The following is a 25,462-nucleotide window of genomic DNA, read 5'->3' on the forward strand; positions in this document are numbered from 1 at the left end:
TCATCTTTTTTTAATACCTCATTTTTCTCTTCTACTTGATTATGGTTGAAAGAGTATCCATAGGGGTAATTTAGAGAAAATTGATAAATATGAGAAATAGGTCTTATATTTAGGACCAAAACCAACTCACCAATTGGGTCCTATATTAAGGACCGGAGGAGTATTAAGAAAGATGATTATGGTGTTTTAGAAAAACATGTGTCACTTTTCTTATAATTAACTAATTTACTTAACTTTCTTAATCTAATTAAATTAGTTAAATAGGTCTTATATTAAGGATTGGAGAAATATTGTTTATATGTATAAGGTGAAAGAGAAAACTATATAAATTGCATGCACATACATGCATGAATCTAGATTTGCTAATAAAGATGTGACAATGTATCTTAATCTTTACATTCATACGACTTTGAAATGCTTGCACAATCTTGCAATAAATTAATAAAAAAAGTATCAGATGTCATAATCTTAAGTCTATAATCAAAATAAAAAATGCCGGCAAAAAAATCAAAACAATAAAAAACTTATTCCGATTCAACCTACGAAAATAAAAAATGCAATCAAAACATAACATGATATCTAATTTCTTTTCAGGATGAAGTATCACCCATGTCCAAGATAGGTAGCTCTTTATTACTCCCTCCGTTCCTTATTATAAGAGACAAATAACCAAATTACGTTGATAAAAAAAACAGTTAAAATTAGTTGAGGACAATTAATATGTAAAAAGTATTATGTTTTTTCCAACAATACCCCCATTAATAGGAGAGAGAGTATGAAAGAGAACAATTAAATTATTAAAAAAAAGAGAAGTGAGAGGGAGAGAGAGTATGAGTTGGAGACAAAATAAATAGAGGTAAAATAGAAAATCAATACAAAAAAATAGAGACAACTTTTAAGTGTCTCTTATATATAGGAACATGTCATAAGCATCAAATGTCTCTTATAATAAGGAATGGAGGGAGTATTCTGTTTTGTTTTGATCATACAATTAAAGAAATAAATTAACCAAATAACTATGAGAAATTAAAATGAGATTTTTTTTCCCCATGCAAAATAGACAAGAAAATGAAGAAATTGTGTATTTGAAAAAAAAGGGCAGGGTTGAGTGATCACCACGCACGCGTTGACGGTCCGCCAGCAGGACCGCGAGGAGAGTGGGGACCACCCACACTTGCCTTTCGGCCCAAGTAGTTTCTCCTATATAAGCTTCTCGTCTCTGCCTCTCACCCTTGCGGCCTTGCTTCTCCCTTCCTCGGGTCGGTTTCTTAGACCCGAACTACTTTAATCCCGCGAAGTTGAACATTTCTCGTCCATCAACACCGACTCCAGAAAATCCGCCAGTACAGGCAACAATCAGGTATTATATAGTTTTGCTCTTGTGAATAATCTTAATAGCTTGATTGCATACGTGTTGTTTTCTACATCTCTCTTTCTTCTTGAATTTTGAATAAAAGAAGTTCACTTTCAAGTAAGTTTTGTCTGGAACTGATTGCAATTTGGTTGCCGATATCGTGTTAAATATGTTGGCTTCTGAAGATTTCATTTCGGCGAATTGTGAGGGAAAAATATGAATTTCTGAGAGCTGTTTTTCGTATAATTTACCTGGCTTTGTTTATGGCACGATTATCGAATTGTTATGAAATCGATCAGGTTATTTCAAATAATCATGATTTTCTTTGTGAGTTTTGTTATCTACTTTTCGAGGCTAGTCTATTTATGTCGGTTAGATGTTTATCTCTGAATTCAGTAATGCATTTTCAATCCATAATTCTTTATTAAATGTTGATTTGCAGTTGGAATAAAATCGGGTGTAACTTCTACTATTTTGGGGTTTGGTCTGTGATTCAAGTCTTAGTTCAGTGTTGGCTGAGACGAGCTTTGTGTGTGTAACATCACATACAATGAGCTTGCACGTCCGCCAAGAAAGAAGGGATCGGTCCAAGATTCCTGCCCAAGGTTCTCGTCAGGAATGGGTTCCTAGAGCATCTGCAGCCGCTGCCACGTTGAATTCGATACCATCAAATTATCCATTGGATCAAAATGGTATTGCTGGTTGCTCAAATAATAATGTTGCTCCACCAGCAAATCAGCACAGAAGCAATCATGGGTCAAGTGGTCACATAAATCGGCCTATTAATCATAGAAGGGAGAGGGAAAAGGGAAGGAATGACAATCAACTGGTACACGGAGTGAGGGACTCTAATTTGCCTCAACTGTTGCAAGAGATCCAGGATAAGCTTATGAAAAGTACTGTAGAATGCATGATTTGCTACGACATGGTCCGTAGATCTGCACCCATCTGGTCTTGCCCAAGCTGCTACTCAATCTTTCACCTGAATTGTATAAAGAAGTGGGCTCGAGCACCTACTTCTGTTGATGTCTCTGCAGAAAAGAATCAAGGGTTTAATTGGCGGTGTCCTGGTTGTCAATCTGTACAGCTGACGTCATCAAGGGAGATTAGGTATGTATGCTTTTGTGGAAAGAGGCCCGACCCACCATCTGATCCGTATCTCACACCACATTCTTGTGGAGAACCATGTGGGAAGCCTCTTGAAAGGGAGGTGTTGGTTAATGGAGGGAGAGGGAGCAAGGAAGATCTTTGCCCTCATGTTTGTGTTCTGCAATGCCATCCAGGTCCATGCCCTCCATGTAAAGCATTTGCACCACCGCGTTTGTGTCCTTGTGGGAAGAAAACTATTACCACACGGTGCTCTGATCGCTCCTCTGTTCTTACCTGTGGTCAACGTTGTGATAAGCTTCTTGAGTGTGGGCGTCATAGGTGTAAACACATTTGCCATGTGGGTCCTTGTGACCCGTGTCAAGTTCTAATCAACGCCTCTTGTTTCTGCAACGGGAAGGCAGAGGTTATTCTTTGTGGGGACATGGCCGTGAAGGGTGAAATTAAAGTTGAAGGTGGTGTATTTTCTTGTGGTTCTAATTGTGGGAAGAAGCTTAGTTGTGGTAATCATGTCTGCAATGAGATTTGTCATCCAGGCAGCTGTGGGGAGTGTGAATTCTTACCAAGCCAGATTAAGACATGCTGTTGTGGGAAAACAAAACTGGAGGAGGAACGACAGAGCTGTCTAGATCCAATACCAACCTGTTCACAATTATGTGACAAGCCTCTTCCTTGTGGGTTGCATCATTGTAGAGAGGCATGTCATTTGGGGGATTGTCCACCATGTTTGGTTCTAGTATCCCAAAAGTGTCGGTGTTGTTCAACTTCTCGAACTGTGGAGTGCTACAAGGCAATGAAGGAGAATGAGTCGTTTACTTGTGAAAGATCTTGTGGGCGGAAAAAAAACTGTGGAAGGCATCGATGTAGTGAACGTTGTTGTCCACTTTCTAATCCAAATAATCGTCTAAATGGGGAGTGGGATCCTCACTTTTGTACCATGCCATGTGGAAAGAAGCTAAGGTGCGGGCAACATGCATGTGAATCACTGTGTCATAGTGGCCATTGTCCACCTTGTCTTGAAACTATCTTCACTGATTTGACATGTGCTTGTGGTAGGACCTCAATCCCTCCTCCATTGCCTTGTGGTACACCCCCTCCCTCGTGTCAACTTCCATGTTCAGTTCCTCAACCTTGTGGCCATTCAGCCTCCCACAGCTGCCACTTTGGAGATTGCCCACCTTGTTCGGTGCCTGTGGCAAAAGAATGTATTGGTGGGCATGTGGTTCTTAGGAATATACCTTGTGGGTCAAAGGATATTAGATGTAATAAACTGTGTGGGAAGACCAGACGGTGTGGGTTACATGCTTGTGGCAGAACATGTCACCCTCCACCTTGTGATGGTCCATCTGGTTGTGACCAAGGTCTCCGAGCTTCTTGTGGTCAAACATGTGGTGCTCCAAGGAGAGACTGCAGGCATACATGTACAGCTGCGTGTCACCCTTCGGCACCATGCCCTGATATAAGATGTGAGTTTTCTGTTACAATTACTTGTTCTTGTGGCCGTATAACGGCAAATGTTCCTTGTGGTGCTGGTAGTGGTAGTGGTAATTATAATGTGGATTCCATACATGAAGCTTCCATAATTCAAAAGTTGCCTGTTCCACTTCAACCAGTGGAAAACAGCAAATTGATTCCCCTTGGACAAAGAAAGCTGGCATGTGATGATGAATGTGCTAAGTTGGAGCGTAAAAAGGTTCTTGCTGATGCTTTTGATGTCACCCCTCCAAACTTGGATTCTCTTCATTTTGGTGAGAACTCCACTACTGCTGAATTGCTCTCAGACATGCTCAGGCGTGATCCTAAGTGGGTTTTGTCTGTGGAGGAGAGATGCAAATTTTTAGTTCTTGGCAAGAGCAGAGGAGTAACCCATGGTTTGAAAGTCCATGTTTTCTGTCCTATGCTGAAGGATAAGAGAGATGCAGTGAGGGTTATTGCTGATAGATGGAAGTTGGCGGTGAGTGCTGCTGGTTGGGAGCCAAAGCGATTTGTCATAATTCATGTGACCCAGAAGTCAAAGGCTCCTCCCCGGGTGCTTGGGGTTAAGGGTACTACAACGGTAAATGCAACTTTCCCTCCACAATTCGATCCCTTAGTAGACATGGATCCCCGTCTTGTTGTCTCCTTTCCGGACTTACCAAGAGAAGCCGATATAAGTGCTTTAGTCTTGAGGTTTGGCGGTGAATGTGAACTTGTTTGGTTGAATGATAAAAATGCATTGGCTGTTTTCCATGATCCTAGCCGAGCTGCGACTGCAATGAGGAGGTTGGATCATGCAACAACTTATCATGGCGCTGTGGTGGTTGTACCAACTGCTGGGGCATCAGCAACATCGGCAGCAACTAATGCATGGGGAGGAGCTGGAACGCTGAAAGAAGGAGGAGCGCTGGCAGCATTGAAGGGGAATTCATGGAAAAAGGCTGTGGTTCAAGAGCCTGGCTGGAGAGAAGATTCTTGGGGTGATGAAGAGTGGACTACTGGTTCTGCTAATCTCCAGCCTTCTGCCTGGACGAGAGAAACACCTAAAGCCCCAATCACTGCTTCATTGAATCGGTGGAGTGTCTTAGACCAAGAATCATCTTCGAATTCAGCTGCTGAGTCCATTAGAACTGAAGTTTCTCGGAAACAATCAGCAAGTTCATCTTCTGGCCCAAAGCTGGAATCTGAATCCGGTGGTTCTGTTCCACGACAGCATCAAGGAAATGATAATGCAACAGAAGTTTCTGAAGTAGTAGATGATTGGGAGAAAGCTTATGAATGATAAAAGGGATCACATTCAGCAAACGCTTTTTTTCTTTTTTTGAGATGTCATTTTGTTGAAAAGAAATGGACAAGATTGCTTGACCTCTGGGCCTGGCTTATAAATTTTGGCCTGTTCAGGCAATTCCCCCATTTCCGGTCAATGTCCTCTCTCTGCGCCCCCCCCCCCCCCCCAAATTTTTTTTCTCTCTTTCGATTCCAACTCCTTATATACATCATTGAAGTGATAGTATCATCCCCGGCCAGAATTTGGTGTTCGCTTACTCTTAACGTAATCGATTTGCCCGAAAAATATTTGACCAGTCATATTATATTAGTTATGCTTCAGCACGCATTTGAAGCGTATCTATTTTAATGTATAGGATCTTAAAACGTCGCTTTCAGCTTGACATTACCGGCAAATTGAAAGATAATTTTTACTATTCAATAAATGAGCTCTTCAGGCGAATATGGGGCAGGTGATGTCGCGTCATTAACCTCCTGTTTTCTTTATTGATTTATGTTTCCTTACTTACCTGTGCATATCCCTTGATTGTTTTTCTCTCTATCGCGTCTTCTGGCTTGCACCTTGATCAAAATCACGTACATAACAAACAGTGCCTGTAAATGGAAATAAATAAAAGGGGAAGTTTATAACTTCAAGAAATCGTATGATTTGTTCTGAATTAGTGATTGGCTTAGACGGTAAAAGAAAATATGAGTTTTCTCGTTGGCTTAGATTTGCTTCTCGCAGAGTATTATGGAAGTAAGATTATGGTCATTTAAGAGACTTCCTTCATTCTACAATCTTTAGAAATGAAAAAAAAAAAAAATCAAAAGGATTTAGTCCCGACAATTTATATCTACTCTTAAAGCAAATGATCTGATTTGTTTTCGCTTAATTACTATTCATAAAACCTCGAGAGGTACAATAAAGAAGTTTCCATAAGATGCTCTGATGGCAGCATATGCAGCAATCAGACCACATGTGCGCTTGTTCACACTAGTGACCATTCCCTGACGGAAATCCATGTGACGCTTATTGTGGCTATCAATTTCCCTTTTCAATCATTTTGGTTCATAATTTACTAGTCAATTTTATCTTTATTATAATGCATAAAATATTATGTGCATCAAAATAAAAAATAAAAAAAATTAAAATATTATCCCTCACCTCCCCTGTTTCCCTCTCTCTGTCTGCATGAGATATTCTGTTGTCATTGTCACTTCGGCATGCCTAGGCTGCTACGATGCCACCTAACATGAAATAATATAAAAATATATATATTTTGAAGGAAAGAGTGGCTTGGCTCAGATTGTGTGCTGAGACAAGCCAAGTCACGGGATCAACAAGTGAATATCACTATGTGAGATATCTCTGTTTTTCAATGACTTTGGATATTGGGTTTGTAGGGGCCTTTTAAGCTTGGTTTACTCCGTATTCTCCTCTCAAAAGCATTGATTGAATCGCTCGTCATAAATATTTCTGCCCATTTGCTCGTCTTGTAACTTCTTTTCATAATCAAGTTCAAGCGTATGGTCTGCTTTATCACTTCGTGTTTATGATTATGGATTCTCGGCTGCATCCTGATGCATATTTTGATGAGGTTAAGGTAAAAACTCTTTCTTTGATCTTATGTGCCATCTAAAAAGATAACCAATTGCTTGAATAGAGCTTTTTGGGTGGATTTTACCTCGTGTTTATTGTTCAAGATTAGTTGAACTTTGTTCCTGTGATAGCTGCTGGAGAAAGATTGAAGAAAATACAATACGCCAGACATATACTTCGTTTTCAACCTTATGACTTATAAATCTCTGGCCCTTTGGCATTCAAGGTTGCACTCTCAAAATGTGTTAGGATTTTTGGAGATTCTGGAAATAGAGATGGTTTAGTTTTTGTAGGATCAAAAGTAGTAAAACTTCTGTACGTTCAGCTTTTGTCTCCGTGACCCCAGTCAATCCAAGATTGATGAAAAAAAGTCATCTTGGCTTTGAGATGGACCGCTATTATAAAGTGTTTTTTTTTTAGCCTTTTCTTGTCCTAAGTTATTTTATAATAGCTAATGATTTTTGGCCTTGAAGACTTGCGGCTTGATGGCTATTGTGCTCTGCACTAAAATGCAAGTTGCTAGTTCGAATAGGCAGAAACCGAAAAAGCTAATGACTTTTGAAGAAGCAATCAGGGATGTGATCCTTCTGATGATAAAATGTTCCTGTCTGAAAGATCTTATGCAGTGTTTTTTTCCCCTATCCATTTCTCTAAATACACATCGTGCATTTACTTGATTGATAAATAAAGGAAATCCGACCCCATTCCTATCTTCTTACTTTGGTAGAGTATTGTACATCTGAAAGTCAAAGGCTCCTAGCCTTTGGGTGTCTTATTCTGCGCAGGTAAACAATAGACTCGAATAAAAACAGCTCTCTCTCTCTCTGTTTTTTTTTTTTTTTTGGTGATCTTAAGATCACATAACTCTATCATTCAACAAAGTTTAGTAGGTAATATCGACTTTCCCAGATATAAGTAAACAAGATCTAAGTTTTGAAGTTACGTTATGCTTTCTGTTTTGAACCGCCAGCATTGGAGGGATCTTAGATTTGCCTACTTCGAATCAATAAGGAAATACATGTTGCTTTTGCAAATTCTATGATCTTGACTAATTGATCAGAGAGAGGTAATGCTGTTACCAATAGGTGAATTCATAGATTTTAAAATGAACGAAGGAAAATCAAAGGATTCTTAGTTACAGTGTTAACACCATGAAAGCCACAGTATATTGATCCATGGGCCACTTGTGCTTGGGGATGAATTTATGCATTCACATTTTCTTTATATGCACAACCATCACAAAGAGCAAGGTCTCTGGTGAAGATATAGTTAATGCAGTTCCACTGATAAGTGATCAGCAGTTCTTGTCATGGTGCATAATTTCCCCAATATATTCAGCACCAAATTATTCTATGCATGCTGTGTTAAAAAAAAGAAAGATAAAATTGTGGAACTTCAGGGGCGGAGTTATATTTTTGTCAAGCACACCTGGTTTAGAGCACTAAATCTCATTTGATATGAAGGGAGTCTTAGACTTTCTTGTTCAACCCAGTCAAGCATTTAACAGCATAATTCTGTTTCAAAGAAATCTTCTATATCAGTGTGCATTGAACAGTAAGTTGTCTGCGTATAAGTATTCAGCAAAACAGGATTGACTCCATGGTTTGTCAATATTTACAATCTCGTGTTGCTTTAATGTTTTATTCTATCTGTGTTAAAGATGCCAAAACTACATTTGAATTATGCAAGTTCTTTTTCTACTTGTCATAACCAATACCGTTTCAATTTTCTTCAGAAGAAAACATGGAAGCAAACTATTCTCCTGTCTTCTCAAATCGTTGGAGTAGTTTATGGTCAAATAAGCACTGCACCCTTGTATGTTTTTGGGACTATGCATCCCGGGGATGTGGATTCAAAGGATGTTGTTTACGAACTCTTTTCATTCATATTCTGGACTCTAACTGTCATTTCCTTACTGAAGTATGCCTTCATAATGCTGAAAGTTGATAATGATGGGGAAGGTAACTGATTATCTCCATAAACCATACAAATTTTGACAGAATAGAGCCTTCAAAATTTGACTTCTCATGGCAAAACTTTTTTAGGTGGCACTTTTGCGCTATACTCACTCTTGTGTAGACACGCAAAAGTTGGCCTGCTCCCGAGTGATAGAAGCACTGATGAGGTTATGCATTATGAGAAGAGTCCCTCTAACAGGAAGACGGATTCAAGGGCTCGAAGGGCCATTGAGAAGCACAAAAGCTGTCACTATTTGCTATTATCATTGGCTCTCTTTGGATCTTGTATGACTATCGGTGATGGGGTGCTCACTCCAGCACTTTCTGGTACACAAGCCTTATTCGCACTTTAATTTGCTAGAAGTAATTACTTGATTCAAGAGTTTTCTGATTTTTCTTGGGTAATCAAGTTATTTGGCTTCAATAACTTGGTTTATTTTTGGCTTCTTACCAGCCTTATCAGCTTCAAAGGGTGTTGAATGGTCCTTGGCAGATTTGTCGTGCTTATGTAAGAGCTAGGACCGAGGCTAGAAATTAAATCTAAATTTTTGTAGGCTTTATCATTCAATTGCTGGAATTAATTTTTTTTTAACCTTGTTGTCTATGACCAGTTTCCTCTTCACATCATTCTCAGCATTCAGTGCCAGAGGGTATTAAAAAATGTGAGTTCTTTCCATGTTCGTAGATATCTCAATTGGAATAATGTGCAGTTTCTTAAGCATATATTAACAATATATGTATCTGATTGACCATGCTTTCAGAACATGCTAATGACCCGTTTGCATTTAGCACATTTTGGCTTTATTAACCAGCCCTCATTACGTCATTTGTTCCAAGTTCTCACATATTATAGGATTTCCAAATATCCCAACCAAGCTTGATAACTTATTAACCAGCCCTTATTACATCATTTGTTCCAAGTTCTCACATATTATAGGATTTCCAAATTCTTTCAAATATCCCAACCAAGCTTGATAACTTCAGGGACGTCCCATGGGGTGAGAAAGCCATATATATTTTAACTCAATATTTGTCATACCTGATATCTTGTTCAACTTCTGCTCGACTCACTGCAGATGTACCTGTTCCCTCTGCATGTGTCATATTGGTTGGCCTTTTCGTGATGCAGCCTTGTGGAACGCGCAAAATTGGGTTCATGTTTGCTCCAATAATTTTTGTTTGGCTCTTATTTGTTGCTGGAGTAGGGGTGTATAATATTTTCCAATGGGATGTGGAAATCATCTATAAGATATCCCCACTATACATGTTAAGATTCATCAGAAATATTGATCGTCCCAGATGGAGGTTGCTAGGGAGCGTGATTTTATGTGTAGCAGGTTGATGTCTTCTCCATAGAATTGTGAAAACATAACTCATGGATTAAAATATAGAACTATACAGTGATTTGAATTTCTGTCAAATTACAATAACTTCCATCGCTATATGATAAGTTCCTTGATCTGCTTGTCTGCAGGATCAGAGGCTATGTTTGCTGATCTAGGTCATTTCTCAAAGAAATCAATTAAGGTTCTATCTACAATCTCTTTTCTGTAATCTTCATGCTAAGAGTGACTGAAATTATTGTAACTTAGACATGGTGCCTCTGCTGCAGATAACATTTATTTGCTTGATCTACCCACTTCTTGTTTTAAGCTATGCGGGTCAGGCTGCATATATCTCCAAGAACTTGGGAACTGAAGACTTCATTCATCTTAGTGGATCTATGCCCGGTAAGCTGGTAAAGTGCTTTAATTTCAAGACATTTGTTTGTTTATCCAATTAAATATTAGTGCAGCTAAAAATATTGCTTGGTGGTTTCAGGACACTGCAATCATATCTTCACAATACTATCCCTATTTGCTTCAGCTGTTGGAAGCCAAGCAACGATAACAGCCACTTTTTCCATAATTAACCAGTGCCTGGCTCTAAATTGCTTCCCCAGAGTAAAAGTTATTCACACATCAAAGAAGATACTTGGACAGATTTACATCCCAGATATAAACTGGATATTGATGATTCTCAGTCTCACTGTCACTATTGGTTTCCGAGACCTGGTGAAAATTGGTAATGCGACAGGTACGCTATTTTATTCCCATCTTATGCTTCTCCTGGAAAATTCTTGACTTTTATTAGTGATGGAAAAGTAACCTTCCCTCTCACATATCCCCGTATGCAATCATTCTTGTGTTTGATTATCAAACTTGAGTCGGTTATTCCCGATGAAAAAAAGGAAGCTCTTGAAATAATAAAAGTAAACTGTTATATCAGTTCTTGTGACCAAAGCTGAGTCTAGAAAACTTTCTGATGAGAAGGTTAATGACCTTGTCTTGATACTTGTTAAATATCTCTCTTTGACAGCTTTGGCTATAATTAGTGGAATGCTGGTAACAACCAGTCTGATGTCACTCATCATTGCTCTGTATTGGGAGAAGAATTTGATCATCTCTGCATGCTTTCTTATTTGTTTTGGCTCCCTTGAAGCTGCATATCTTTCAGCATGTCTGCTACAATTTCACAGGGGAGCATGGTATCTATTTGTTCTCTTGGTGGTGACCATGACAATTATGATTGCGTGGCATTATGGAACTATGAAGAAGTATGAGTTTGATATAGAGAACAAGGTGTCCACTGAATGGCTCATAGATGTTAGTCCAAACCTCAGCATTTCCAGAGTACCAGGAATTGGCTTCATTTACACTGACATCTTAGCAGGAATCCCTGCTTTCTTTTCACATTTCATCACTAATCTTCCTGCATTTCATCAAATTCTGATATTGGTGTCCTTTAAGTCTCTACCTGTGCCTTATGTCCCAGAAAGTGAAAGGTATCTCATAGGCAGGATTGGTCCAAAAGATTACAAAATTTACCGATGCATTGTCAGATATGGATACTGTGATCATGTTAGGGACACGGATGATTTTGAAGAGCAGATAATACGTTCTATTGGGGAGTTCATTAATGTTGAACAGAGTGATATTGAATCCATGGATTCCCCACATAGAAGGATGATCATCATTGGAAATTCATCATCATCACAGGGAAATGCTTTAGTTCCTCTAGAGGATCTTGAATCAACCGAGGGACCAAGCCTAGCAAGCAGCGAATCTCAGATAAGTCCAGTTGCTAGTCCTCCTCCTTCTGCTAGGAGAAAAAAGGTCAGATTCATGTTGCCTGCAAACAGTCCTAAAATGCAGGCATCAGTGAGGAAGGAGCTCTTAGAGCTAATCGATGCTCGGGAAAGTGGTAGTGCCTATTTCCTGGGACAATCTCATTTAGTGGTTCGTGATGGCTCCAACATTCTGAAGAGATTCCTAATCATGACATACCGTTTGAGCGAAAAGAATTGTCGTGAGCCTCCAGTGGCACTGAAGATTCCTCATGCTGCTCTTGTAGAAGTTGGTATGGTCTGTACTATATAAGCTGAAGAAGTGAATTCAGTTTTACTCATCATACACACATACAAGGGGAAGATGAAGGTTGAGAAAATAAAAGGGAATGGATATAGGTAACAAAAGAAACGTATTGATATTATATGTGAAAGATGAAAAATCATATTACGTGCTCTTAGTTGCATGGATAATCATAGAAAGAATTTTAGAGTCCTTTATAGATCCCCACCTTATATGTAAGTTGAACTGATACGGTTACCTTTCTGTCCATATCTTCCCTGATCTTTTCCTTCTATGCTTTCTAGCAGTTACATAAAAAATCTGCTTACTCAACACATATTTCCTAGTTTTGATTTGTGAGACTTTGCAGTTTGAACCTTTAAAGGAAAACTTTTTATGAAGCTTTGCCGTTTGAAATCAACTAAGCCTTTCAAAAGCGTGTCTTAGTTTTGTTAAGATTTACAGAAATAGCGGAAGTTTTGTTTTAGTTGCTTGTTATGGTTAATAAGCCATAATAAGCACAGTCCACTCTCAAGTTGTAACCAACCTTAAATACATCTATTAATGATATCAGAAAGAATTAGTTAGTCGGATTCATTTTAGTCGGATTCATTTTAATTGTTCTTAATGTTTGGGCTGAGATGCCTGAGCATAAGATTTGTACTAGAGAACAACTATATCTGCAGAAACTGTGCATTAATGATTCCTTTTAGTACCAGCCTTTCAATATGTTTTGGCACTAAAAAACTAGTAAAGTTATAACAAAATAAAAATGATTTAGAGTAAAATTAATTGAGGAGACAAGTGCTACCGCTATGATATATCTGCATAGACCAACACAAACACAATAATGGGGTGCCATGTGGGGCAAGCTTATTATTATTGAATTGAAGAAGACTTTATATATTTATAGGACTGTAGATCCACAGTGTTGTACTATATATGGATGAAGCTGGAGCAGGGCCCTCAATTATGGTACTTTACTATTTAGTGGAGAGATAGTTCTCTTCATAAACAGTAACATCTGTGATGATTTGTAGTCTTGTTGTGCTTGTCCATATTTGCAACACATAAAAGGCTCAGCAACACTTTATACAAACACGTTCGTCTTTTGCCAATTTATATGATTGTAATATTTCCTATACTATTTCAATATAGAAGACATTACATGACACATGTCCTTCCTTCTGCTATAAAAATTGCAGGGAAATTATACAGAAATACACACAAAAATTAAGTTCCTTTTTGAAATAACACTGAGTTCCAAAAAGTTTACTTTCATGTAATGCAATTGCAGTACAAAAGAAAAGAATAAACCTCAAATTTTCAACTACATCAAAAGCAAAGGGGAAGATTTGGACAAAAGAATTCTGAAAACTAGACCCTGGTTAATTGGCTTAACAAAAAATGAATCAATTTATCAAATGAAGATTAATAAAGTGTTGTGATCATATATTCCACAAGAAAGCGTTCGAATATTCTTGGAATCCTAAATCTCTACCACAACAGCATTGTGCTAAAAATAGATAGTCACACAAGTAAAGTATACCTCACATTAACCAAATTGACTGGAGTTAGATTTATAGAAGAAATTAGTGCCTCACAACATGACAGCTCAAAATTTAAATATAAAAATATGCCACACATTTCGCTCCAAATATTACTCTGTTTCTGTTTATAAAGTTACTTGTGAGAAAAAAGTTTGTTCCTGTTATAAGACAATTAATGAGTTTTTTTTCAATTTTATCTTTGTTAACTTAATAAATGCATAAAGAGAGATAAAGCAAATAGATAAGAGAGAATATAAAACATAGTTTTAATACCCTTCCTTTAATAAGAACACGTGCCAAAAAAAATATTAATTTAATATATTTCTTAGTTTGTAGGCTTGGATCACAAGTGACTTATAAATATGAACAAAGTAATATATTTATGCCTTTACAACATCAAATTAGTACAAAGAAAATCTGCGGGTCAAAAAAAAAAAAGTACAAAGAAAATCAAGTCCGTGGATTCTTTTTAGATCTGAAGAGCTCAGTGCTAGGTTAATTTACAAGTATTTTTGCAAAAACTTTTCTGAGACACATGAGCTTCTTTAAAATTCAAAGAAAAAGGCGAGTCGCAATTTCCCAAAAAAAAAACATGTCTTTAGATTTATTTATGGTGGATATCTGTGGAGGTACTTTATGACCATGCCTCTGTAAAGGAAACAGAAAAGAACAAGCTTCTGATAAAAGAGAAAGCAAACAAAGCGAACAGTTGGAGTCTTGGCCCGTTCGGTTGGACACTTAAGATGAAGATTTATGAATGAAAGAATCAATGGCTCCACCAGTAACACCATATATGTTTGACAGTTGAAACCAGTTTTTAAGAGAAGTGAGAAGGAAGGGAAAAAGGGGGAATTTCATAAGAAGATAAATTTTGAGTTAAGAATGTGTTTCATTAGTAAGAAGAAAAATATTATATCATGATTCTTTTTCATTAGAAGTTTGGTGTAAAGCAGCGTAATCATAGATATACAGTTTCAATGTAAAATACAAAACTAATATTTATATAGAGAAATGACATTTAATTTAAATATATAAAAATAATACTAACTCCAGTCTTAAATATTATAGCTAGTCGGAGGTTTATTTATTTATTTCTCAAAATAAACTCTAGTGATTAGACATGTTAAAATATTTTTATTATAATTTACGTGATTAACAATAATATTTTATGAAAGATATTATTATTATTTATTATAAATAACTAAATCATTAATTTTTTAAATATTTATAAATTAATTATTTAGTTTTTATATTAAAAACAAGAGATAGATGAAGGGGAAATCACAAATAAAGACCCTTGAATTAGCAAAATCACTCTATGGTCACCTGAATATGCTAAATTACTATGAGGGACCTGGTCTCAAATTGTAATTATGAAATCATGGTCAAATTACCAAAATACCCCTCTTTAAATTTTTTTTTTTTAAAAAAAGAAAGCCACTCCTCACCGGAATCCGGCCACCGGCGCCGGAGCTCCGGCGGCCGCTTCCGGCCACTGTCGGCGGCCGGACGCTAGGGTCCGGCCGCCGGAGCTCCGGCGCCGGCGGCCGCTTCCGGCGGTCTTCCTTTGTTTTTTTTTTGAAACTTTTTTTTTTTTAATTGGGGGGAAGTGAGGTTGGGGGGATTTGATCCCCCAACCTAATGCTTCCAAAATAAGGAATGACCATGAGCCAACAAATTTTTGTTAACATTATGATGCAAAAAAAATATAAGTTAAATCATTTACTCTTGTTCCAGGTGAACAACAATACATTTGGAAAATAACAAGTTCTGATTGTAAAATAACACGTCTGGAATAAAAATTTAACAATATGTTTTTTTTATACAATAAATTTTGGTGCAGGAAATAACAACAATACATTTTAAAAATAACAAGTTCTGATTATACAATAACAAGTTTGGGATTAAAATTTAATAACACGTTTTTTTAAACAATACACTTTGTTTCAAGTGATAACAACAATACATTTGGAAATAACAAGTTCTGATTGTAAAATAACATGTCTGGAATAAAAATTTAACAATATGTTTTTTTATAACAATAAATTTTGTTGCAGGTAATAACAACAATACATTTAAAAATAACAAGTTCTGATTATACAATAACAAGTTTGGATTAAAAATTAATAACACGTTTTTTTTATAACAATACACTTTGTTTCAAGTGATAACAACAATACATTTAAAAATAACAAGTTCTGATTATAAGATAATAAGTCTAGGATTAAAATTTAACAACACGTTTTTTTATAACAATTAATTTATTATACTTTTAAAAAATAAATTATTTATAACTTATAAAAAATATTTTAATATATTTATTTCTCTAAAAAAAATCTTTTTAATCTGTATATCTATACAACTCATTAAATCAAACTACTTCTTATAAATTATAAAGTATTTATAATAAGGCATTTTTTATTTATTAATCATAGTATAAATTTAATCATTTCATTCTTTAAATATTAAAAATAGTTTTTATATTTAAGAATAAAATAGTATTTTTAATTATAAATTAGAGATAAATTTCATTTATAAATTTAAGCAGTCAAAAAGTATTTTTAATCCACAATAAATTGTACTTTTTATAATTTATAAGAAGTAGTTGATTTATAATAAGTGTATAGATAATAGATTAAAAAAATTTTTAAAAAAATTAAAAAAGTGTGTTGCCATTTTCCCTAAATTTTATTTAAAATTTGAACAATAAAAAAGTATTTTTAATCTATAAAAAAATTATACTTCAAGTTCTGATTATAAATTGGAGATAAAAATTATTTTTTTTAGCAAATTAAATAGATTACAAGTACTTTTTATAAGTTATAAATAATTTATTTTCCAAAAGTATAAAATAATTAATTGTTATAAAAAAAAGGTGCTGTTGAATTTTAATTCCAGACTTGTTATTTTATAATTAGAACTTGTTATTTCCAAATGTATGTTGTTATCACTTGAAACAAAGTGTGTGTTATAAAAAAATATGTTGTTAATTTTAATCCCAGACTTATTATTTTATAATCAGAACTTGTTATTTTTAAATGTATTGTTGTTATCACTTGAAATAAAGTGTGTTGTTATAAAAAAAAACGTGTTGTTAAATTTTAATCCCAAACTTGTTATTTTATAATCAGAACTTGTTATTTTTAAATGTATTGTTGTTATTGCCTGCAACAAAATTTATTGTTATAAAAAAAACATATTGTTAAATTTTATTCCAGACGTGTTATTTTACAATCAGAACTTGTTATTTCCAAATGTATTGTTGTTATCACCTGGAACAAGAGTAAATGAGTTAACTTATATTTTTTTTGCATCATAATGTTAACAAAAATTTGTTGGCTCAATGATTCCTTATTTTGGGAAGCATTAGGTTGGGGGATCAAATCCCCCCAACCTCACTTCCCCCCAATTAAAAAAAAAAAAACAGTTTAAAAAAAAAACAAAGGAAGACCGCCGGAAGCGGCCGCCGGCGCCGGAGCTCCGGCGGCCGGACTCCGGCGTCCTGCCGCCGACAGTGGCCGGAAGCGGCCGCCGGAGCTCCGGCGCCGGTGGCCGGATTCCGGTGAGGAGTGGCTTTCTTTTAAAAAAAAAAAAAAATTAAAGAGGGGTATTTTGGTAATTTGACCATGATTCATAATTACAATTTGAGACCAGGTCCTCATAGTAATTTAGCATATTCAGGTGATCATAGAGTGATTTTGCTAATTCAAGGGTCTTTATTTGTGATTTCCCCTAAGAGAATAGTAGTAATAATACATAGTTAGAAAGCTATAAAACTTAGGGAAATCACAAATAAAGACCCTTGAATTAGCAAAATCACTCTATGGTCACCTGAATATGCTAAATTACTATGAGGGACCTGGTCTCAAATTGTAATTATGAAATCATGGTCAAATTACCAAAATACCCCTCTTTAATTTTTTTTTTTTTTAAAAAGAAAGCCACTCCTCACCGGAATCCGGCCACCGGCGCCGGAGCTCGGCGGACGCTCCGGCCACTGTCGGCGGCAGGACGCCGGAGTCCGGCCGCCGGAGCTCCGGCGCCGGCGGCCGCTTCCGGCGGTCTTCCTTTGTTTTTTTTTAAATGTTTTTTTTTTTTTTAATTGGGGGGAAGTGAGGTTGGGGGATTTGATCCCCCAACCTAATGCTTCCCAAAATAAGGAATGACCATTGAGCCAACAAATTTTTGTTAACATTATGATGCAAAAAAAAATATAAGTTAACTCATTTACTCTTGTTCCAGGTGATAACAACAATACATTTGGAAATAACAAGTTCTGATTGTAAATAACACGTCTGGAATAAAAATTTAACAATATGTTTTTTTTATAACAATAAATTTTGTTGCAGGCAATAACAACAATACATTTAAAAATAACAAGTTCTGATTATAAAATAACAAGTTTGGAATTAAAATTTAACAAACACGTTTTTTTTTATAACAACACTTTATTTCAAGTGATAACAACAATACATTTAAAAATAACAAGTTCTGATTATAAAATAATAAGTCTGGGATTAAAATTTAACAACATGTTTTTTTATAACAACACACTTTGTTTCAAGTGATAACAACAATACATTTGGAAATAACAAGTTCTAATATAAAAATAACAAGTCTGGAATTAAAATTCAACAGCACTTTTTTTATAACAATTAATTATTTTATACTTTTGGAAAAAATTATTTATAACTTATAAAAAGTACTTGTAATCTATTAATTTGCTAAAAAAATAATTTTTATCTCCAATTATAATCAGAACTTGAAGTAAATTTTTATAGATTAAAAACTTTTTTATTGTTCAAATTTTTAAATAAAATTTAGGGAAATGGCAACACACTTTTTTAATTTTTTTTAAAAAAATTTTAATCTATATATCTATACAACTTATTATAAATCAAACTACTTCTTATAATTATAAATAGTACAATTTATTGTGGATTAAAAATACTTTTGACTGCTTAAATTTAAATGAAATTTATCTCTAATTTATAATTAAAAATACTATTTTATTCTTTAAATATAAAAACTATTTTTAATATTTAAAGAATGAAATGAATAAAATTTATACTATGATTAATAAATCAAAAATGCCTTATTATAAAATACTTATAATTTATAAGAAGTAGTTTGATTTATAATGAGTTGTATAGATATACAGATTAAAAAGTATTTTTTTAGAGAAATAAATATATTAAAATATTTTTTATAAGTTATAAATAATTTATTTTTAAAAGTATAAAATAATTAATTGTTTAAAAAAACGTGTTGTTAAATTTTAATCCTAGACTATTATCTTATAATCAGAACTTGTTATTTTTAAATGTATTGTTGTTATCACTTGAAACAAAGTGTATTGTTATAAAAAAAACGTGTTATTAATTTTAATCCCAAACTTGTTATTGTATAATCAGAACTTGTTATTTTTAAATGTACTGTTGTTATTACCTGCAACAAAATTTATTGTTATAAAAAAAATATTGTTAAATTTTTATTCCAGACATGTTATTTTACAATCAGAACTTGTTATTTCCAAATGTATTGTTGTTATCACTTGAAACAAAAGTGTATTGTTATAAAAAAAAAACGTGTTATTAAATTTTAATCCCAAACTTGTTATTGTATAATCAGAACTTGTTATTTTAAATGTATTGTTGTTATTGCCTTGCAACAAAGTATTGTTATAAAAAAAAGATATTGTTAAATTTTATTCCAGACGTGTTATTTTACAATCAGAACTTGTTATTTCCAAATGTATTGTTGTTATCACTGGAACAAGAGTAAATGGTTAACTTATATTTTTTTTTTGCATCATAATGTTAAAAAAAATTTGTTGGCTCAATGGTCATTCCTTAATTTGGGAAGCATTAGGTTGGGGGATCAAATCCCCCCAACCACTTCCTCCAATTTAAAAAAAAAACAGTTTCAAAAAAAAAACAAAGGAAGACCGCCGGGAAGCGGCCGCCGGCGCCGGAGCTCCGGCGGCCGGACCCCAGCGTCGCCGACGGACAGTGGCGGGTGGAGGAAGCGGCCGCCGGAGCTCCGGCGCCGGTGGCCGGATTCCGGTGAGGAGTGGCTTTCTTTTTTTAAAAAAAAAATTTAAAGAGGGGTATTTTGGTAATTTGACCATGATTTCATAATTACAATTGAGACCAGGTCCCTCATAGTAATTTAGATATTCAGGTGACCATAGAGTGATTTTGCTAATTCAAGGGTCGGTCCCTCATAGTAATTTAGATATTCAGGTGACCATAGAGTGATTTTTGCTAATTCAAGGGTATGCTTCAAGTTAATGCTACGAAAAAAGTGCATGCGCTTAGCATTACTGAATTGCGGTGGTTATGTCAGTTTAGGGACAATAATGCCCCTTGACGGAAGATTTTTTTCATTAGACGTGCAACGTTTCCATCCACTCTTAATTTATAAACTTTAAATTTAGAAAAAGATATGGGCTATTTATAAGTTTCAATTTGATATTTGTTTTAATATTTAATATTTTTTTATTTTTATCTTTAATTATTTATTTATTTTCTCTCCTTTATTCTAGTCCTTTTATTATATTTCTCACACATTCTTTTTCATTATTTGTCTCATTTATTATAAGCGCATATTTAGAAACAAAATATATTTTTAACCTATTTATTATTTCTAACTAATTTTGACTAATAGTTCGTTATCCGCAAATTAGTTGTATAAAACTATAATAAGGATATTAGTCAAACCAGGGAGACTTTTGTAAAACTAAACAATCAATGTTACCAATAAATAGTTTAATTAGATAAATAAATACTGGTTAGTGCAAAATCTAAAAGCAAAAAGGTTTAAACCTATTTAATGGGTGGAAAAGGAAGGGGTAAAGCAGGACAAGAAAAAGAAAATGAGAGGGAGGCCATTTCTCGAGAAAGGCCTCTCTGACCCCTTTCCCCCATTGTCCCTTCACCCTTCCCATGCAAATTTCTCCCCTTCGCTTTCTTCCAAACTTAGTACAATCTTCTTCCACTGTTCACCGACCGTACCACTCATCCATCCCTCGCACTGCCCTCTCTCACTTACATTTTATATATACATATATATTCTATCCAGACACACAAGATCATATATATGGTATGCCAAAGGGTACTTTGCGTATGCTCAAATATGGATATGGAATCTGAGAGGCTTCACAGTGCTGAGAACAGTGAACAAGGTTTAGAAAAGGACGATGTCCTCAAGAGAAGAATCTCTAGCCATCCTCTCTATGAACTCCTAGTTCAAGCTCACTTGCAGTGTTTGAAGGTCTCTCTCTCTCTCTCTCTCTCTCTCTCACCTTCCTAGTGCATCGTTTATATTCATACTGTACAGAGTTTGTCTCTCATTTCATGATTTCTTGAAATAATCCTCTGGTCCTCCTAGCTGTTTTTGTGTCTCACTTGCAAAGAAATCACAGAGATATTGGATTGTCTATTCACAGATGATCAAGGCAAAAGGCTATCTTAAAACTAGCTAGGCATTTTGTTGTAATTTATGTTACATATATGCATTTGAATGTTCAGATTGGTTGTTAATGGAAAGAAAGAATAATGATTACCAGTAAAAATGAACTGGTCACTTCATAAGTTATTTCAGTTTCATTGTGTAGAGCAGAAAACAAATTCATGATTAATCAGTTTTTCTCTTTGTTCCAGGTAGGTGAAATTTCCGACTTGGAGAGAGCGCTGGAGATGGATCAGAGCTAATTATGAACAGGCAAAGCTTGGACGTATTCAGCGAGCCAGAGCTTGATCTCTTCATGGTATGACTTCTGCAATTCCCAGTCTCTCTATCTCTGTCTCTTCTCCTTGCTCTGTCCTTCTCAGAGCGGTCTCAGTTTTTACACAGAAGCCATTATATTGAAGAGCGGTCTCAGTTTTTTACACAGAAGACATTATATTGAATGCTTGAGAGATCTGACTGAGAGATGTACTACAGTTCAGGGAATCCCATGGAAAAAAGAGAGACAAAGAGCATCAAGATGGCTTTGTTAATTTCTTACATTGATGGAAACCTCTCATGGAATCCCAACATGTTCATGAAAAATGACTTCTCTGATGAATGTGCATAGTTTTTTGTTCCAACTCTATCACCAGTCTGTGTCCTCAAGGGCTCACTCGCCTTTATTATAAATGCTACAATTAATCTCCTCGGTGATCTATGTTGCTTCCTGTTCAGAAACAAAACATGACAAAATACAACTTTTTTTTAATTGACAATGTCTATTTTACTTAGCTAATAGCCTTAACCTGATACAAATGGCATCCTTAACTCTTAGACTTGAGTTTAACAGAAGCATCCTATTACCGGTCTCACGTCGGGAAGTCTCATAAGTCTGATGTAATTTTTAAGTCAAAGGGACTCTCTTGGCTAGTCTTTTGGGATCAAACTTTTTCTTTGAACTTGTGTTTATAATAAAGCAGGTGTTCACGGAGAATCACTGATGAAAGTTTATTATTTTTCCATATATGAATATTGAAAGGAAGCATATTGCAAGGCGTTGGGGAAGCTGAAGGTAGATATGGAGGAACCACAACAAAAGGTGATGGCTTTCATAAACAACATGCATTCACAGTTAAGGAGCTCACTTTGCCTGGTCATCACCCACCTGCTGCGTCGTCTCCCACAACTTCTTCTGCTCACTGCAATATTCTTCAAAGTGATTGATTCTTCACTTTAGAATTTAAATGAGAGCTTCACTTTTCTTAGTGTGGTTGTTATTATGATTAATGTGTTCGAATCTCCTAGCTAGGCTAATAGCTTATTATTTAAAGCCTCTGTTATTTCCCATTTGGCAAAGCTGATTCTGTTTAAAGCAGCCATATATGATATTAATTAAATGGGAATGATTGTGGTTTATATGGGGTTGTTATATTACAATGAGTTACAACTTACAAATACCCAAAAAACAAAAAGAAAGAAAAAAATCAACTGTCTTAATTCTTTTTTCTTAGAATACAAAGATTTGATTCTCTAAAACTTTTAAGTATTCTTTTAAATTTGATATGTCGTAAAGTTGTCCTTTTTTTTATCTAATTTCTCGCGAAGGAGATATTTCTCAACTTGATTTTTTTCTCAATTTAGCTTATCATAGCATTGTTTTCTCAATGGGATCCTTTGCATATATTTTTTGGATAGGGATTCTTTATACATAAGTATTCTCATTTTGAATAGTAAAACTCCTATATTGCATGAAATTTGAAAAATAAGCCACATTATTTATACTTAGAATAATGGGGATGATTTTTTATTATATTTGAATTGAATATTTATATTTGCTCTTAATAAAATTAACAGTCTACATATGAGATGACGACGACGATGATTAAATCACAATCTGTGTAGATGTTATTAGTCCGTTCATTGTATTTTATTTGTGAGAAACTGACATGATAACACTACTGACAATTATCTAGCAGTAATAAAGATTGAGGAGGAGGGTTGTGTTAGACTTTCGACAACTAACGTAAAAATCTATCAAATCTCATGAATATAGATCAACAAAATAATTATGCCATTGCAAGGTCGTTACCTAGAATAAGTAAAGTGTTGTATGGCTCGAGTACAGTGAGAAGTGAGCCAGAGCCACTGTATCATAGCCCAGATGTAGTGTTAAATGAGCAAGGGCTACCACACTCTTTTGGACAAAGGCGGCTAAAGAAGTTAGTTTATGAGAACAAGATTAGTTTGGCACTTGGAATATTGGGACTTTGAATAAGAAATCTATGGAGGTAGTAGGAGTTATGAGGATAAAATGATTAATCTTGTGCCTCCAAGAAACTAAACGGGTTGAAGAAGTTTTCATGGATTTTGGAGGGTATAAACTTTGGTACCAAAGAAGGTGAGTACAAGGAATGGTGTTGGTATCATCGTTGATGGAACATGGAAGAAGAATGTGGTGGAGGTTAAAGGTTTGAGGGCAGAATAATATCTTTAAAGTAATTGTCGGAAAGGATACTATAAATATCATTAATGCCTATGCACCTCAGGTTGGGGCAGAGGCACACCTTAAAGATAAGTTTTGGAAAGATATAGAAGGGTTCGTTCAAAGCATACCACTTGAAGAAAAAAGTTTTATTGGTGGGGATCTTAATGGACATGTCGGAAAAGAAGCAGGACAATTTGCTGAGGCTCATGGTGGTTTTGGTTTTGGGGAGCTTAACAATAGAGGACAATCTATTCTTAACTTTTCTCTTGCATACAATCTCAAGATTGTCAACACTTGTTTTAAGAAGCGAATGGAGCATTTAATCATGTACAAGAGTGGAGCCTCAAAATCACAGATTGATTTCTTTTTGGTTAACAATCCAAACAAAAGACTATGTACTAATTGCAAGGTGATTCTTGGGGTGACTGCTCAACATAGAGTATTTATTCTTGATGTGTATTTTTAAGAGTATCAAACAAAAGTATCATCAAGTGGTAAATCCCAAGGTCAAGTGGTGGCAATTAAAGGTTGAGAAGCGGGATTTTTTCAAAAGGACGCTTTTGGAGGAAGGGATCTGAGAGTTGTAGGGAAATGCAAACATCATGGGGGAAGAGATGGCTACAAGGGTTCGTATGGTCACTAAAACAATTTTGGGAGAATCCAAAGGTCATGGTCAGGAAATAAGGACTTGGTGGTGGGACAAAAGTGTGCAAGAGAAAGTCAAACAAAAAAAGGATTGTTTTAAGGCCATACATTTGTGCAATAGTACAAAAACTAGGACAAGTATCGTTTGGCTAAAAAGAGACGAAGAAAACAGTGAGCAAAGCACATACTAAAGCGCATGAGGATTTTTATAAGGAGTTAGAACAGAGGCGGAGGAAAAAAATATTTACAAGATTGCAAAGCAAAAAGAGAGGAAAAAGAGAGATTTGAACCAAATGAAGTGTATAAAGGATGAAGAGGAAAGATATTACAAGATTGCAAAGCAAAAAGAGAGGAAAAAGAGAGATTTGAACCAAATGAGTGAAAAGGATGAAGATGGTAAAGTTATAGTTACTGATTGTGATATTAAGAACAAATGGGAGGCTTACTTTTACAAGTTGTTTAATGAGGAAAGCGAATGTTTGACTCAAAACTTATAGGACTTGCTAATTAGTGAAGATAATCGGAATTTGGCCTTTTACCGTAGGATCCGCATTGGAGAGGTTAAGGAAGCTCTCAAGAAAATGGGCAATGGTAAAGCCCTTGGGCCTAATGGTATTCCTATTGAAATTTGGAAATGTTTACGCGAGGAGGATGAACTGTGGCTAACCAAGCTTTTTAATGAAATTTTGTGATCCAAGAATATGCCGGATGAATGGAGGAAAAGCATTTTAGTTTCTATTTACAAGAATAAATGAGATATTCAAAATTGTGCAAACTACAAAGGGATAAAACTTATGAGCTGTGCGATGAAGTTGTGAGACAAAGTAATTGAACATAGGTTGGGGTTAGAGACTTCTATTTCGGAGAACCAATTTGGATTTCTAGTGTGGAGATCCACAACTGAAGCAATCTATTTACTAAGGGGGTTAATAGAAAGATATAGGAGTAAAGGAAGGGATTTACATATAGTTTTTATTGACTTGAAAAAAGCTTATGATCGCGTGCCAAGAGAAATACTTTGGAAGGCTTTGAAAAATAAAGGTGTACAGATTGCTTATATCAAAGCAATACAATATATGTATGAAGGGGTAACTACCAGTGTAAGAACACCTAGAGGTAAGACAAAAGACTTCCCCATCAAGATTGGCCTATATCAGGGATCTTCTTTGAGTCCTTA

At 35.2% G+C, this 25,462-nt stretch overlaps 2 protein-coding genes and 1 pseudogene across 2 annotated transcripts; all 3 read left to right on the forward strand.

The window, feature by feature from the left end:
- Positions 1-1,248: 1,248 nt before the first annotated feature.
- LOC114760405 (NF-X1-type zinc finger protein NFXL1) lies at positions 1,249-5,510 on the forward strand. Its single transcript, XM_028949654.1, has 2 exons — positions 1,249-1,360; positions 1,797-5,510. Exon 2 carries the CDS (start codon positions 1,905-1,907, stop codon positions 5,217-5,219), a length of 3,315 nt encoding a protein of 1,104 aa, XP_028805487.1. The 5' UTR covers positions 1,249-1,360; positions 1,797-1,904; the 3' UTR covers positions 5,220-5,510.
- Positions 5,511-6,544: 1,034 nt separating this feature from the next.
- Positions 6,545-12,448, forward strand: LOC114760396 (potassium transporter 2). Its single transcript, XM_028949648.1, has 10 exons — positions 6,545-6,810; positions 8,542-8,767; positions 8,852-9,091; positions 9,219-9,272; positions 9,376-9,426; positions 9,841-10,101; positions 10,239-10,291; positions 10,377-10,494; positions 10,586-10,840; positions 11,123-12,448. Exons 1-10 carry the CDS (start codon positions 6,760-6,762, stop codon positions 12,181-12,183), a joined length of 2,370 nt encoding a protein of 789 aa, XP_028805481.1. The 5' UTR covers positions 6,545-6,759; the 3' UTR covers positions 12,184-12,448.
- An 8,392-nt stretch (positions 12,449-20,840) lies between these two features.
- On the forward strand, positions 20,841-22,392 carry LOC114760404 (homeobox protein knotted-1-like 1; annotated as a pseudogene).
- Positions 22,393-25,462: the final 3,070 nt, after the last annotated feature.

This window comes from Neltuma alba, unplaced genomic scaffold (genome assembly GCF_004799145.2).
Source record: "Neltuma alba isolate B1F8T4 unplaced genomic scaffold, ASM479914v2 tig00010974_pilon, whole genome shotgun sequence".
NCBI lineage: Eukaryota > Viridiplantae > Streptophyta > Magnoliopsida > Fabales > Fabaceae > Neltuma > Neltuma alba.

Excerpts from the sequence above, each read along its gene's own strand:
- LOC114760405 (XM_028949654.1), top strand. The coding sequence starts at position 1,905 with ATGAGCTTGCACGTCCGCCAAGAAAGAAGGGATCGGTCCAAGATTCCT.
- LOC114760396 (XM_028949648.1), top strand. The coding sequence starts at position 6,760 with ATGATTATGGATTCTCGGCTGCATCCTGATGCATATTTTGATGAGGTT. Across the intron at positions 6,811-8,541 it reads CATATTTTGATGAGGTTAAG|AAGAAAACATGGAAGCAAAC; the intron begins GTAAAAACTCTT and ends AATTTTCTTCAG. Across the intron at positions 10,292-10,376 it reads TCTCAAAGAAATCAATTAAG|ATAACATTTATTTGCTTGAT; the intron begins GTTCTATCTACA and ends CCTCTGCTGCAG.